The sequence below is a fragment of the Lygodium microphyllum genome, chromosome 26 (assembly GCF_053477565.2).
Source record: "Lygodium microphyllum isolate KBCC chromosome 26, Lygodium_microphyllum_v1.1.10, whole genome shotgun sequence".
In the NCBI taxonomy this organism is placed as follows: Eukaryota; Viridiplantae; Streptophyta; class Polypodiopsida; order Schizaeales; family Lygodiaceae; genus Lygodium; species Lygodium microphyllum.
In genome coordinates, this window is record NC_141160.1 from 101,433,865 (window position 1) to 101,449,505 (window position 15,641).

At 37.4% G+C, this 15,641-nt stretch overlaps 1 protein-coding gene across 2 annotated transcripts; it reads right to left on the reverse strand.

The window, feature by feature from the left end:
• Positions 1 to 10,707: 10,707 nt before the first annotated feature.
• LOC148013605 (GDSL esterase/lipase At5g03810-like) lies at positions 10,708 to 15,069 on the reverse strand. Of its 2 annotated transcripts, XM_087667997.1 has the most exons (6): positions 14,933 to 15,069; positions 14,279 to 14,366; positions 13,580 to 13,707; positions 13,163 to 13,408; positions 11,489 to 11,741; positions 10,708 to 11,207 (listed from the first exon to the last, which is right to left on the reverse strand). In XM_087667997.1, the coding sequence occupies exons 2-6, from the start codon at positions 14,343 to 14,345 to the stop codon at positions 10,975 to 10,977; spliced, it is 927 nt and encodes a 308-aa protein (XP_087524123.1). In that variant the 5' UTR covers positions 14,346 to 14,366; positions 14,933 to 15,069; the 3' UTR covers positions 10,708 to 10,974. The 2 variants fall into 2 exon arrangements, with proteins under 2 accessions (XP_087524123.1, XP_087524122.1); XM_087667996.1 differs by lacking the exon at positions 14,933 to 15,069 and having other exon boundaries at positions 14,279 to 14,897.
• Positions 15,070 to 15,641: the final 572 nt, after the last annotated feature.

Genomic DNA, 15,641 nt, shown 5'->3' on the forward strand with positions numbered 1-15,641 from the left:
AAGATTTACAAATGCCTTGGCAGAAAGGACGTTACCATTAACGAATTTATTATCCTTTAGCTGTTCATTTGAGTGGAGCGACCCTTGTAAGGTAGCTTTTGAGGATGTGAAACAGGAGGTAGTAAAAGCACATGTTTTAAAAGCACCTAAAAGAGGCGAGGTGTTCTATATATTTTCAGCAGCCACGATGTATAGTATCAGCTGCTGTTTAGCCCAAATTTGGGAGGAAAAGTAGTATCATCCGATAGCTTTTGCTAGTCGAAAATTGGGCATTTCAGAGATCAATTATACCTACATGGAGAAGTTGTGTCTTGTGATGGTCTTTGGGACTAAGAAATTCAGGCACTACATCCTCTATGAAAAGGTAGTGTTCTATACGAAGGCCGAAGGGCTTAGATTGCTTATGAACAAGCTGCAGCCGCCTGATCGTTTGGCAAAGTGGTTAATCACTTTGCAAGAGTTTGATTATGAGATCAAGAGTAAGCCACCGAGGTTGCAGGGTATTGTGGAATGCCTTGTGGATTTTGGGGAGCCGAAAGAGACTTTGGCTAAAGGAAGTGATATTGAGGAAATGTTTAAAATTGATACAGCTTCTATCCCATCTTGGTACGCTGCTATTACACACTACCTATCGACAGGAGAGACGGGAGCTGGTTTGTCAAAGTCTGAAAAGAGGAAAATTAAACAACAGGCTTTGAAGTTTTCCTTGATCACAGGAACACTATATCGACAAGGTATTGATGATATCTATCGCCGATGTGTGATGCCTGACGAGGTTCCTTTTATCTTAGAAGAGTGCCATGACTCTGCATGTGGGGGGCACTTCGCGGGACGGTTGACGACACAGAAAGCTTTACGAGCTGGATATTGGTGGCCGTCTATCTTCCAAGATTCTTTTGAGTATGTAAAGAGATGTGATACCTGTCAAAGACATGACAATAGAGAAAATAGGAAACGTCCACTTACGCCTATCATGGCTATCCTTCCATTCGAAAAGTGGGGCATTGATTTTGTGGGTCCTATCACCCCGTCGTCTACTACCCAGAAGAGGTACATTATAGTAGCCACTGATTATTTTACAAAATGGTCAGAAGCGTGGACAACAAGGCAGGACAATGCAAAAGAACTACAAGTTTCCTTTTAGAGCAGATTATCTGCCGTTTCGGTCCACCGAGAGAATTAGTGTCGCTTGGCAAATCAAGCATAATAAAACGACTCCTTATAATCCGCAAGCAAATGGGCAAGTTGAAAGTACTAATAAACAGCTTGTGGGTATCTTGTCTAAGATAGTCTCTGAGAAGAAACGAGACTGGGACAAGAAGTTGTATGTGGCAGTATGGGCGTACAATACAACGTTCAAGCGAGCTACTGGCCATTCTCCATTTAAATTGGTTTATGGGGAAGAGTGTGTGTTACCCCTTGAAATCGAATTGCCAACCATACGATTTGCAATTAACCATTCTTTGGGAGATAAGGATTCCCTCTTTGAACATTTCACGACTATAGCCCACATAGATGAGCTGAAGTTGCAGAGCTTACTACACTAAGAGGTAGCCAAGCATCGGATGAAGCAATTGCATGACCTTAGAGCGAAGAGATATACCTTTAAAAAAGGGCAATTAGTTCTCTATTACGATGCGCGTAGGGAGTTGTTTCCAGGGAAGCTAGAACCTAAATGGGATGGCCCCTACAAGATTGTTAGGCTCAGGAAAAATAGGTTCATGCATTGCAGGTCCATGCTAGGGATGATTTGAGACCTACAAAAGAGCTTAAATTCGGTTGATGGGTCGGTTAATTCCTTATTTGGAGCACCCATATCTGGAACAGAGATACCGTCAGGGGAAACTCATCTGGTGGAGCAAAGGATACAAAGTGATTGAGCAAGAAGATGGAACCTTTGTGTGGGAGATCAAAGTCTTCTGCCATCACTGCTTATGACTGTTGACAAGTATCCATGTTGAGTTCGATGAAGAAGGTGGGATGGAGCCGTTAGTTCATCCTCTTAACATGCTAAACTTTGATTACCATAACTACGAGTAGAGGAGTTCGTGATGGCAGGCTTTGTAAACCCATTATGGACGTACACATTATATTTTGACGGAGCGTCCAGGGGCCCTAATAAGAAAGGGAGTGTTGGAGTAGTAATCCGAGATTCCCGACGTAGAGTTACGATGAAGTTAGCTGCTTATCTCGGGGTAGGATTCACTAACAATATGGCGGAGTATAAAGCCTTGATTATGGGACTGCATATTGCCAAATAAGGTGGTATTCGTCGGTTGTTGATAAAAGGGGATTCCCAGTTGATCCTGAATCAGCTAGATGGGACATACACAGTGCAGAATCCCATTCTTTGTATGTATCATCGAAATGCTATGACCCTACTTGAGGAGTTTGAGAGAGTGTCTTTTCAGCTAATTCCACGTTATTGGAATCAATTTGCGGATTCATTGGCAAATCTTGCTTATGAGGAAGACCTCTTCTTTAACTGCGGTCCTAGTTTGGATATTGTTATTGATGATGAAACAGGACCCAGTCGCTTGTAGGGAATGTTATCAGAGCATGCACTATATGACAGACGATGGTTGATATGGGTAATGCAAAGAGTAGCTGAGACCAATCTACTATTACTATCCTGGACCCATAGGTTAATTAGACAACATGTCATGCGTACACCTCTTGCTATCTATGCAAGAGGGATGGGTCATAACCTTATGCATTTAGTTTAGGGCTACGAGCCTGTTTTTCCTCCTTGGAAAGGAGCTTATTATTGCATATCTGTACAATTTCAGGGAGAGATGTGTAGGTGTTATTCTGTTTTATTTCATTAGGCCAAGAGGGCCAGTTGTCTGTTTAGTGCAGGTACGGTTAATGGTTTCTTGTTTTAGTTTTGTGCTAGACAGATTCGGAAGAAGAGCTTGGAAGGAGCCTTTTGTTGTGCAGAAGCTTCTCGTGGCCCTATCCAGGTGATATCTATCCTTTATGAGTATTGTGGCTTTATGCTATATGTATCTGTGTACTTGTAGGGGATTTTCGTTTCTTGTTGGGGACTGGCGTCCAAGGCATGAAGTCCCGAGGTTTAGGTTGAGTATGTCTGAGGGAGGTTTGAGTAGTCGTTGCCTCCTGTAAAGACATTGCCAAGCATCAAAAGACCTGTTTCAGAAGGGAGTCCTAGTGACCCTCTTCTGCTAGCCTGCTAGGCAGCCGTTCTAGGAACTCTTATTAGTTGTGAGGCAGTTAGAGAAGCTGGCCAGAAGAAAAATGATAATGATAAGAAGAAGGGAAAGGAAACCCTGAATACCTAAAGAGAAAATATAAATACAGAGGTGTGTAAAAAGGGGTTCTAACCCCTATAAACAGAAAAGAAAAGGAAAAAATCTTAGGAGCAGTTGATCATCACCTAGCGAAGGCCTGGTAGGTTTCAAGGGACGAGTCGGGGCCGATGCCTTGTCTTCCTAGGGGTGGCATCTTGCTGGAAAAGAAGAAATTAAGGAAGGTTGGAGCGAAAATAAAAGTGAGCATTAGAAAAGGATTAAGTGTCACCTTGCTAGGGCTTGGTAGGTTCTTAGGTACCGAGACAGGTCCTGAGGCCGATGCCTTGTTCTCCTTGGGTCACTACGCTCAGCTCCCTCCTTTTTACACGCCCGAGTATGGAAAAATAAAAAAACCTAAAAGCTAAAATGTGCTAAAAGGAAATACTTCTTGATTAGGTTATAGGAGTCCTCGCCTAGTAGGAGCTCCTGGTTGTGTTGTCCTTAGTTAGGTAGGTAGTTCAGACCACCACTTAGGGCAACCTCTTTGATAGTTCTTTTTAGTTTGGCCGTGTTGGAGCAGTTGGTTAGTGACTAGCTTCGGACCTTTTATCAGATTATGCCAGGCCTACTCCTTGTAGATGTCATGCCTTGGTTTTGTCAGGGGGTAGGGAGAGCGTTGTGTTGTGTTTAGTATGTATCTATTTTGTATCAGCTTGATGCTTCCTTTCGTTGTTTTGTGCAGATCTATTGTAGGATTCGACGGGTTGAGTCACCTTATCCCGTGGTCGCCAATGAGAGCGGAATTTTGATGCCGAGAAGTGCTTAAAAATAGCTAAAAATTAGGAATATCAAGGGAAAAATATTCAACGGCGAAGGCAGCGACTGCGACCTAGGACGATTTTAAGCGTTAAAGTGCTTTAAAGGCGCCCGAGTGACACTTGTTGATTTTTGTTAATTTTTCAAACTGTCCTGCAGGTTGTCAAGAGCTACCGGCCAATGCGGGATGTCAAGCCGGATGCCTAGGATTTTTCAGAGCTCAATTCGGAGTCTGGACGGGGAAGGAGCCAAGAAACCGGGCAAGATACGAAAAGGTGGACATTAGAGTGGCCAAATGTAAGTGACCTTTGCGGCATTGGGGGCATTTTATGCCACATCAAAGCGTGGCATTTTTTGAGGAGCAAAAACGTGGAGAGATATGGTGACAGGAGGTGCCGAAATTTGCGCCAAGATGCATGGAGATCATGATGACCGGCTGCAAACAACCACTGCAAATGATCATTACCCTTGCTTCCCCTCTGCGTGTTGGTCATATCACCGTGCTTCGCTCGCGCAATGGTGGTCTCTATGAAGATCTCTGATTTCAGTCTTTCTCTCTCCTCCCTCTCTCTCTTCTAAGGGCAGATTCATGTGGGAAGAAGAAGGATTGTCCAACCGAGATGGGATTGCTCCGTGATGCAAGAGGAGGGTAGATTGTTGATTCCAAAATGTCATGGACATTAATGGCTGCTGGAAATCAGTCCCGAGACATGGCAAATAAAAACCCGCAACCCACAAAGAATGGTAATTTTATTTTTACAAAGGAAATTGATGTTTTATGCAATTTGCTTCATGAGTATTTGTTCCCATGGGATGATTATGCATTATGTTGTTGTTTGCTATGAGTTTGATCAATTTATGCTCAGAAATCAGAAAATCATAAGTGTTGTGACTGAAATTAATGGTGTAAAACCCGTAAAACACGCGAAATAGGGAAAAATTGGGTGTTTTTTATATATGAATGGAAAATATAATAAGACACACCAACTAAATTTGTGTTTTTGCTACAAATGAACCTAAGGGCCATAGCCCACAACTCATTTTGTATTTTTAGTTATTTAATATTATGAAAAATACAAGAAAAATAGAGAAAATGGGTAAAAATAAGGGAAAAATAGGTTTTGAGTGTGCGAAAATTACTAAAAAATAAGATTCATGTTTGTGTATGTATGGGGGGTCTGAAGTATGAGGTTTAGCCTCAGTTCAACCCTACCTTTATGTTTTAGTGAGTTTTTATTGCTTTTCATACAACAAAAAAACATGGAAAAATATTACCCTAAACCTATGCATCGTGCACAATCTAAATGGCAAGGGGGTAGAGAGAATGAGAGTGGTGTTTAAGTGCTGAGAGAAAGAAAAGGCTGATTGTTTTCATCTATGCATATCATATAGATCGATCGCTAATTTAAAGTAAGGATCTAGTAGCACGAGGTCTCCTCGGTGCTAGGTTCGTGCAACGTAGCATTTACGCGTCAGAGAAATTCATTGAAAGAATGCTTTTGCACTAAGCACAATGCTGATTTTTCTTTGTTTGAGCACATGGACATTCACAATTTGCATGAAGCATAAAATGATAAAAGGTATCAGACAATACCTCCTGGATGCATAGCACCTGTATTCTCTAGATCGTGACCAACGTTGAGTGAGTAAGGTTGTCCCAAGCTGTAGGCTAGGCGTTGGGTCTAAGGGGAATGTAAAGTGAGGTATGGTACATCCTAGAACGAAATAATTGGTACCTTGAGAGAACTATGTGCGAAGTGTTATATATGTTTAGCGGCGCATCGAGGGGCCAATCCCCAAGATGTAGGAGAGTCGCAGTGAGGTAGCAGCAGTCAGCCGTGGGAGGACCTCCTATGTTTGTACTTCGTGCCATTTGGCAATGTGTTGGGACTCCCTCTGAGGAGTATTAAATGGGTTAGAGTTGGACTACGAGACGTGATACAAACGCAAGATGTTTAGGAAGGCAATGTATGTGTCATCAACGCTCCTGGCCGCGAGGCCGTGGGGTTGTTGAGTGCATGATAGAGGTCCGGCTAGTGCATGAGCCAGTGCCGGCCCGTTTTAGGTCCCATCAATAAACTCTCTCTCTCTCTCTCTCTCTCTCTCTCTCTCTCTCTCTCTCTCTCTCTGTGAGTATCAATGTGTAACTAAAAATGATGGATCAGAAGCCATTGAAGGTCAAGGATTTTATAGTCTTTGTCTAACTCCTTGATAAGCATGCTTTTTGCTTTTGTATCCTACATGTCCTCACACTCATACTTTTTGTTGAATTGATCAAAATTGTTTCAACTGCGAGCTTTGGTTTGTGATCATGGTGAGGGATTAAAGCCCAACTTTGCACTACAAATCTAAGTATTCATTGCATGATTTGTTGGATGCTATGATGACATCTCTCGTAGTGATGTTAGCTCTACAGATTGATGCAGTGCTGATGGCGGATGATCTGATGATATCCATAACTAAAAGTTTTTTAAAATTTTATTACTATTTATTTACATAAGTTATTTTGAAGGTTTTATTAATCCTTCGTTACTAAGATTATTACATCATCTCCCCCTTAAAGGAATCAAGATATCCACATCACAAAAGAAATTGGGGGTATTATTTACACAGATCTTCCTTGTCAACCAATATGGAATCCTCTTTAGGATAGTCCTTCCATTGGATAAGGTACTCTCTTTAAGTTTTACTTCTAAGGACTTTCTCCTTTACATCAAGTATACTCTTAGGCTAGAGCTTAAGAAGTCATTGGCTCACTATATTATAATTTCTTGAGTCCAAAAGGCATAACAATGAGATCATAGTGGCCATACCTCGTATTAAAGGTATTTTTGGGGATGTCTTCTTATTTTATACTTATTTGATAGCAGCTAGGACTCAAGTTGATCATTGAAAAGATCGTTTTACCTTCTCTCAATCATTTGGATTTTTTGTTTCCAGCTTTTCCTTGAGTTGTCACTTGGTTTCCTTCTAAGTTTGGAAATGAGACTTGACCTCTTACACAATGGATGTGAGCATCATTGGGGATTAGCTAGTCCCTTGCTAACAAGCATTCATAAGCATCCAAGTTCATGATGTGAAACCCTAGACTTGTTGGCTTACTACCTAGATCAAACTCTACATTCCTAGTTTACTATGATGACACAACTTCCTTTTCATATGCTAACTATATAGTTTAGACATTGGTATGATTACTACACTAGATTTTGTGTGCATTTTAGAGAAGTAAAGCAACAAGTAATTTTGAAATCTACCAAGGTTTGAAAGGGTTTACCTTGATAGTTTGCCAATGTCTAAATCACTCAAAACTGGAGATTTGTTCCCTTCTTATCAAGGGTGGCATGAATCATTCCTCTTTGTATTTTTGGTTTCATTGAAGACTCTTCTTCTTCCTCTCCTCAATCCTTCCTCTTCCTTTTGCACTTTTTTTTTTCCACAAAATTGTCTATGGCAAGGAGATTGGTTTGATTTGAGTGGCTTCAAGCTCATTCTAAGGGAGTTTTCTCTTTGTAAAGGAGACACATCACTTACGAGCAAGCGAGGAATCCTAGCTCTTTGAGTGGCTTTTGGCTCATTCTTGAGGAGTTCACTCTTTGTGAAGGAGACACATCATTCTTGAGGAGTTCACTCTTTGTGAAGGAGACACATCACTTATGAGCGAGCAAATAATCTTGCAAAATCCCTTATATATAGCTCATGAAAAAGTCATATGATCCCCACTTTTACACTTATATGATGTATCAAATGTATTTCATACCCTCTTTTTAGATATAACATTTTATGTTCTATTTAGATATAATATTTTGTATTCTATTTAGCATGCATGCATATAAATATCTGGTTCAATTCATCTAGCATTATTTTTATTTTCATAAAACAAAATTTGGCTGTGTAAGCTTGAAATTTCCATGTTTTTTTATTCTTGTTCCTTAAGAGGAGTTCTAAATGTTGAGGAGAGATGAAGGATTCAACATAAAGAGATACCTAGATCTCCTTGTTGTTCATTGAATATAGGTTGTGTCAAGCTACAACTAAAATGTTGACATCTCATAGAGTAAGGAGGTAGTATGAGGAAAATGAACTCAATATTTTGAGGGCTTAGATGGAAAGATAATTTCAAAGTTTTCCCATGGTTGAGGAATTTTAAGAGTGAAAGGAAGCTTGTTGAGTTGATACAGAACACATGCTTTGACACATTTCTTGAAGGTTTAAGCCAATCAACATGCAATTTTTGGTCTTATTCAATGCATTTTGGTAGGTATTTTGGGAGATCTTTAATATTTTCAATGGTTTCATTCTGGTCCAAAAGGTGAGTTTAATAGACTTTTAGCCAACTGACTATATCAAGTTGGAAGTATAATAGAGCTTTATAGTTCAAATCATTGGAGTGTGTAGAAAAGTTGAGATTGATGAGTATGGTGGACTCGAGAATCCTGAATATGAGGGAATAAACCTTGTACAAAAGTAAGTGTTGTAGAAAGAATATTATCATGTCCCATAGCCAAAGAGCAAAATGCCAAACATTTGAAAAGAACATCAACAATATATATAAATCTTCTTATCAATGAAGATCATAGCTACAAATTGGCACTATGATCACACTTGTATGTGTTACCAAAGTCAAGGTTTGTTGACATTAAAATTAAATAACCAAGGTATTGAGACACAATATTCCATCATCAAGGAATTTGAAGTTAGTACTTCTATAAAAATAACCAAATAGTGGGTAGATAATGTACAAGTTAGAACAAACCATCATAAATTTGATACATATGTATGATAGGGTGTAAAGAAACCATGAATTCTCTTTATGAAGATTCACAATCACGCTGATACCAAATATAGAATGAAGCAACAATCTTGTTACTTGGAAACTAACCGATAAGAAAAATTAGTGAGAACTAAAAGATATTCACCATGCTATCAAAGGATCTCAATTGTTAACCTCTTCCCACCATGTGAAAGGCACCTCATTTGAAGTTAAAGGTGCAATAGAGTGATCCAAAGAGTAAGCAACAATGATCTAAGTCTCTTTAAGACAAGTTAATGAGAACTAAAAGGTATTTATGAGTTATAGTTATCAGAGGACCACCTCAAGTGTTAGCACATGGTGATATATCAATATTCCCTAAGACTAGTGTGAAAGAGCAAGAGAGAGGGGGTGAAGGAGTAAGGCTCTTGAAAGCAACTCGAAATTGTGTGTGCATCACCATGATTCACATGTGACAACATGTTTTAGAGACTTTGAAGGTTCAAAATCTTAAGGGGTTCTTTTTAGCTATGCTTAATATCACCCCTCCAAGGTTACTACCATTATCTTGATCACACACACACACACACACACACACAATGTGTGCATGTGCATATGCATGCGAGTGTACATGTACATGTGTATGCACACGTTTGTTGCATGTCCTCGTGTGTTTGCATGTGCACATGCATGTGTGTGTGCATGTATGTGCATGTGCCAACTATGCATGTGATCTTCACACAATTCTATGTTGAAAACATTAACACTATATTGATTGCTTGTGAAATTCTTATGACAAGTTTTGATTCAAGCAAATCCTATACATCTCCAATGAAGGGTGTTAGCTCATTGGATTCTCACAAATATTGATTGTGTACATATGTACTTTGAAACTATTAATGAAACCTTTAAATTTTCCAACTTTTTGTGTCATTAGCAATGAAGAATAATTAAATCATTGAAGTATCTTATAAAATCATTGGATTAGCTTCATAAAACAATGTTCCCTTGTTGAACACATTATTGAGAATTGACACTTCTTATTCAATCCATCAAAGATATTTTCATGTGACCCATTAGTCTTTCTCACATAAATGCCAACTTATCTCTCAAAGAAGAGTTTTCTCAATTGATTGTATGAATCCACCATCAACACACCACCAATTTACTTCAACAAGTAGATATAGAGTAGAAAGTAAGCATGATTACACTACTTTTTGGTTGAGGAATATGTGTGCTCAAAAGTAGAAATAGAACATATGATGACTTCCTTTGAGTGTGAATCTTTACGCTACATGAAGCTTGATGTGGTTAGTATCAATTTTAGTGGTTGCATCACTTTAATGTGCTACTTCTTGTTTGTCTTACTTTTTTTCGATAGTGACAAAAGTTGAGCTCCTTATACATTCCCACTACTAAAAAAACAAGATTAGGGTGAAACTTGTAGAAATATTTTAGCATGATAAGTGTGATTTGTTCTCTATGCCTTCAATAGCATCTAAAGGCACAATCTTTATACACATACGTAGGCATGGATAAGGTTCAATATGCTATTAGTTATACCACTTTAGTGTGCTAGTTGTCATTTTTTTCACTTTCTTCAATAACATGTAAATGTGAACTACTTATGGACATGTTTGTGTTCTACATAAAGGGAAGAAAGATGCAATAAATTTTTTTCATTTTCTTATAATTCATGCCTTATCATCTTCTTACAAAATACACAAAAATAGTCTTGAAAAGATAGGCGCAAATTAGTCTTTTTATACATGCAAGACAGAGAAGTAAGGTGCCTACAAGTATTAGTAATAATCAATGCATACAATATATTCTGTAGGTTAGCAAGAGAGTATATGAATCAAGTACAAATAGTCATTATTTTTTTTGCCCAATAGGAGTACCAATTCTACTCCATATACTTACATATCTCATTGTTTATGCATAAATTAGCAAGATGATTGGTGAGTCATGCACAAATACTTCAAATTATTGTGCCCAAGTAGAAGTACAATTTTGATAAACTTATAGATCTCGTATTGTGTATAATAAAATTGGCCTTAGTTCGTGAAGACCTAAAGTACTATGTGGAATTGCAAAGATTGAAGAATAAGTTAAGGGCTAACATTTACTTTACATTGCTCAAATAAAAGGATTCAGTTAACTCTTTGATGAGTGATTGAAATGGTTTTGTAAAGATGTAGGGTAGGTATATGGAGGTCCATGATTCCACATAATGTCAACAAATTGGGAATAGAAGTTTTGGGTTGGATGGTATCCATCCCAATACATGTAATCTTCAACATTGTTACAAGGGTGAGATCCTTTAAGGCAAAGTATAACTCCTCCAAAGCTTTCTACTCCACAACATGCAACATTGGTTATCTTAAAACCTACAATGAAATAGGTTAGAAGGTTAGATGTGTAAAATTAGTTGCAAGACATTGATAAGTATATACATAGCCCTTTAATTCTTCAATTTGGTCACTATAGAATAAACATATATTTTGGAAACGTTTTGTAATAAACTCCTCACTATGCATAACTATGTCTTGTGTGCTTGAGGTTTAATTCAAAATTTAATGAATTTAATATAAGGACGTCCTAAAGTTTTTAATAAAAGTGCTCTTTTGAGCTAAATGGTTCTTCAAAAGGCTTAATGTTCAAAACTTGCCATATTTAGATGGTTTTTGAAACACGTCCAAAGTGATTGTGTACACATTAATGAAAAAAACATTGGCATTAGGTAGTTGCTCGTTGAGGTTCATGACTTGGGATAGGAGGTGTTTGCTAAAGTCCTTTGAAATGTTGTTGAGGAACTCAACACAAGTTCCATTTGAATGGTAATGTGCCATTTGAGAAGGGCAACAACCTAATGGTGGAAGTCCTGCAACTACAATGTTCCTTCCACCAATCTTGTATATTTTCTGTCATTATATACACCAAACATTAGTGAAATGGATTTGTCTTGCTCATGGACATATCTTGTATTCAATGTAGAGGCATTTATAAAATATCATTGGCCATGTATTCATTTCAAGTGGGGAATATGAGTTTCAAGATCAAGTTTATTTTCAAAGGTGTCCTTTTCTTGACTCGATGATACATTGCTTAAAAAGAAACAAGATCCAACCACAAGGGCCTAGGTACATGAGGTATTATACCAAATGACTTATTAGTAAATAAAAATTGGAGTGGGCATAATACTCAAGATTTCTCTTAGCAATGGAATGATAAAGCTTTACATTTGAGGGCATGATAACCATTATGAGCATGAAAAGTTTCAAAATGGATTTTAGTTAGCATGAGCTTGAAAATATTCTAGAAATCAAGAAACCAATATGTAAGTTCATATAAAATATGAGAATTTTTAGTACATTTATTGGTTTATTAAAACTTTCCAAAGTAGGGCACATTAGTTTGACCAAGTAAGTCAAAGTTCTTTTTCTCCATAAGTGAATGAAATGTTAGAGTACATCAATAGTAAAATAGTTTGAGTAAGGAACTATAAAAATGAGTCATGAGTTAGATATGTATGCATGTTTGTATTAAGATACACAATATGTGTGTTTGTATTAAGACATATATTAACAACCATAGTGTAGGTCAAAATGATTACTATATACACATTACAAATATTCTATGAACATCTTACAATTACATAACGTAATTTTGGCTAATGCTTAATAAATTGGAAAACCAGAACACACATAAATCAACAAAAACTTAGACTAATGAAAGACACTAACTAAATTAGAAATATTGACTGTGTAATCTTAATACCAATGAGGATCCACTCAAAGATGCATAACTTGGAATCCAAGTTATGCCATTTTATTGATGTCATAAAAACCTAAGAGTATGGGTTGTGAGTTAGAAGTGGGCCATCAAACCAACCTTTTTTTGTTCTCCAAAGTTAAAGAGCATCTACAACTTTGTAGGTAAAGCTTAAGAGAATGATGAGATTGAGGAGAGAATAATAATCAAACATGAAACCTATTATAGTAACATCTCAAAAAGAGGGGAATGATATAATGCTACATGAATGCAATGGTAACATTGTAAAAGAAAACTCGTGCCCTTTCCATAATACAATCCAAAACTTGAACAATATTGAGTTATTCACAAAAGAGATGCAATGTCCCATCTCAAAAATAGCAAAAGACGAATTAAATGAGGATCATGTAAGAAAATAACCAAAATTTTGAGTATTTAAAAGTTAAAAATATTACTTTTGTGTGAAAGATATAATGCTTAGGTCACTACGGTGGTCAAAAGTAAAACCATCTTTATTAACCTAAGTAATTGCTTTAAGTACATATATTGACACTCTAGTAAGGCATTGTACCTCAATGTAGGATGTCAGTCTATCAATAACTTTATCTCGATATTGTGTGATATTGTAAAGTGAATGAATAGGTGACTTAAAGATTGGGTTGTAGTAAGATGAGAGCCAATCATTAGATCCTGTGACAAGTAAATGAATTGCAGTTGTAAATAGTTCATTTGTTGCATTTTCGCCCTTTATTGCATTGATTTTCTCTTTTACTTCCTTGTAGTTTCTTACTTGTTCTCGCATTGAGATAACATGCCCCTAATCATTCCAATTACCACAGAAAGTAGCATCAGCATTAATCAAACTTTTTTTTGGACACAACAACATAACACCTCTTTCAAGAGTTTTCAATATTATCTGATAGGTTGGTTCCACTTTTATGGAAAAATGACTTTTTACTCTAACTAAATACGTTATAAGTATCATTACATAAATTCTCCCTGTATATGATTGTATCCCTGAGCCTCCTGATGCAAAGTTTACACCATTCAATAAATTGTCTCCTTTTGTCATTGGATTGTTGTAGGCAGGTATGAGTGGTAAGCCGAGTTTGAATGCTGTCAAAGAATACAACATGCAAATAAACATAGATGTGTGTGTGTGTGTGTGTGTGTGTGTGTGTGTGTGTGTGTGTGTGTGTGTGTGTGTGTGTGTGTGTGTGTGTGTGTGTGTGTGTGTGTGTGTGTGTGTGTGTGTGTGTGTGTGTGTGTGTGTGTGTGTGTGTGTGTGTGTGTGTGTGTGTGTGTGTGTGTGTGTGTGTGTGTGTGTGTGTGTGTGTGTGTGTGTGTGTGTGTGTGTGTGTGTGTGTGTGTGTGTGTGTGTGTGTGTGTGTGTGTGTGTGTGTGTGTGTGTGTGTGTGTGTGTGTGTGTGTGTGTGTGTGTGTGTGTGTGTGTGTGTGTGTGTGTGTGTGTGTGTGTGTGTGTGTGTGTGTGTGTGTGTGTGGGTGCGTGCGTGCGTGCGTGCGCGTGCGTGCGTGCGTGCGTGCGTGCGTGCGTGCGCGTGCGAATAGTCTAAAGAATGCTATATGTGAAACCATTAAGAAACTATACATGAATATTAGTAGAGAAAAATATCTGCACATAATTTTAACTCTAATTGGACCAAAAGTGTTTTTGAAAAGAACTAACCAAAGTAATCTGATGGGTTATAGCCATTAGTGAATCTTCCTGTGGGCAAATGGCTGGGAAAGTCCATGCCATAGGGGTAGTAGTCCACCTTAGCAAGAGTAGTTAAATGGTTATTATTTCCCACATCTACTAGTGAATCTCCAAAAATAAAGAGTGCGGGAGCCAATATATTAGTGCTCTCCTTGAATGAGAAGAAACAACTAGCATTCAAGATTAGGGCTATCACTATGACAATCACACATGGCTTGGGAAAAGGAACAAACATTCTTATTGGAAATTTAGCATGAGTCTTCTTATGAGAACATCCAAGTATATTTCATCCTTGTTTCACCACACCTTTATCTTTTAAGAAGTAAAAATTTTAACTTATAAAGATCTTTCCCTCCCAATAGTAGCTCTCTAAATTTCAATTTGTTAACTAGATATATAAAGCTTGGCACTAATTGAGGTGCACCTTAATTAGGACTATCCTTTATTAGCACATTTCTCACAAATCATGCGATAATAGGTACACCTCAAAAAATTCTTAAGATGTAAAGAGAATGATGCAAGTGCCTAAAGTCCTTTTGTCTCCTAATTTTTTTGCTACTAAAGTTTTTGGATTCCATTGTACCATGCGCTTGTGAGGGCTTTAAATGACAAGTTTGGATATACCTTGTAAGTTACTAAGAAACTTTAATGGTAAGCTTACAATACATCATAAAGGTGTAAACACCTTGCATCTGTTGGATAGTAGAGGTGTCTTGCTCTATTGGATAATAGAGGTGTCTTTTAAGGCACTAACATTCTTATTGTGTCCCATATTACAAAACTCAAGAAAGGGAGCTTTGATTGTGTGATGTAAGGCACTAGCATTCTTAATGTGTTCCATGTTACAAAACTCAAGAAAGGGAGCTTGGATTGTGTGATGCAAGTATTGAAATAGTTTAAGATTGCACACTTTGATTAACATGTTTTGCTCATGATAAGCACTAAGAACAACAATCCCATACTATTTTCATGATCTTGATTGCGTCTACTACTAAAGTATAATCATATTTTAAACTCAAGCAATTATTCCTAAACCCAATTTTAGAATGATTTACATAGAGGAATCACATAAATGGCGTAAATATGAGTCAAAGTGAAAAATAGAGAGTGTACTATAAGAGTGAATTTAATTTGTTCAAACACCCATTATTAGATGTGAAAAATGAAACAATGAAACATATTAAAAGTATTATTCTCTAGTGAGTAAACTTGACAATGTTTTAATGTAGAGAAGAATACTTTGTTTAACCAAGGATCCACTACATGCATTCAAGAAGTATATTTAAAACCCCTCTTAGTTACATATATTCTTAAATTCAATGAATCTGTTTTT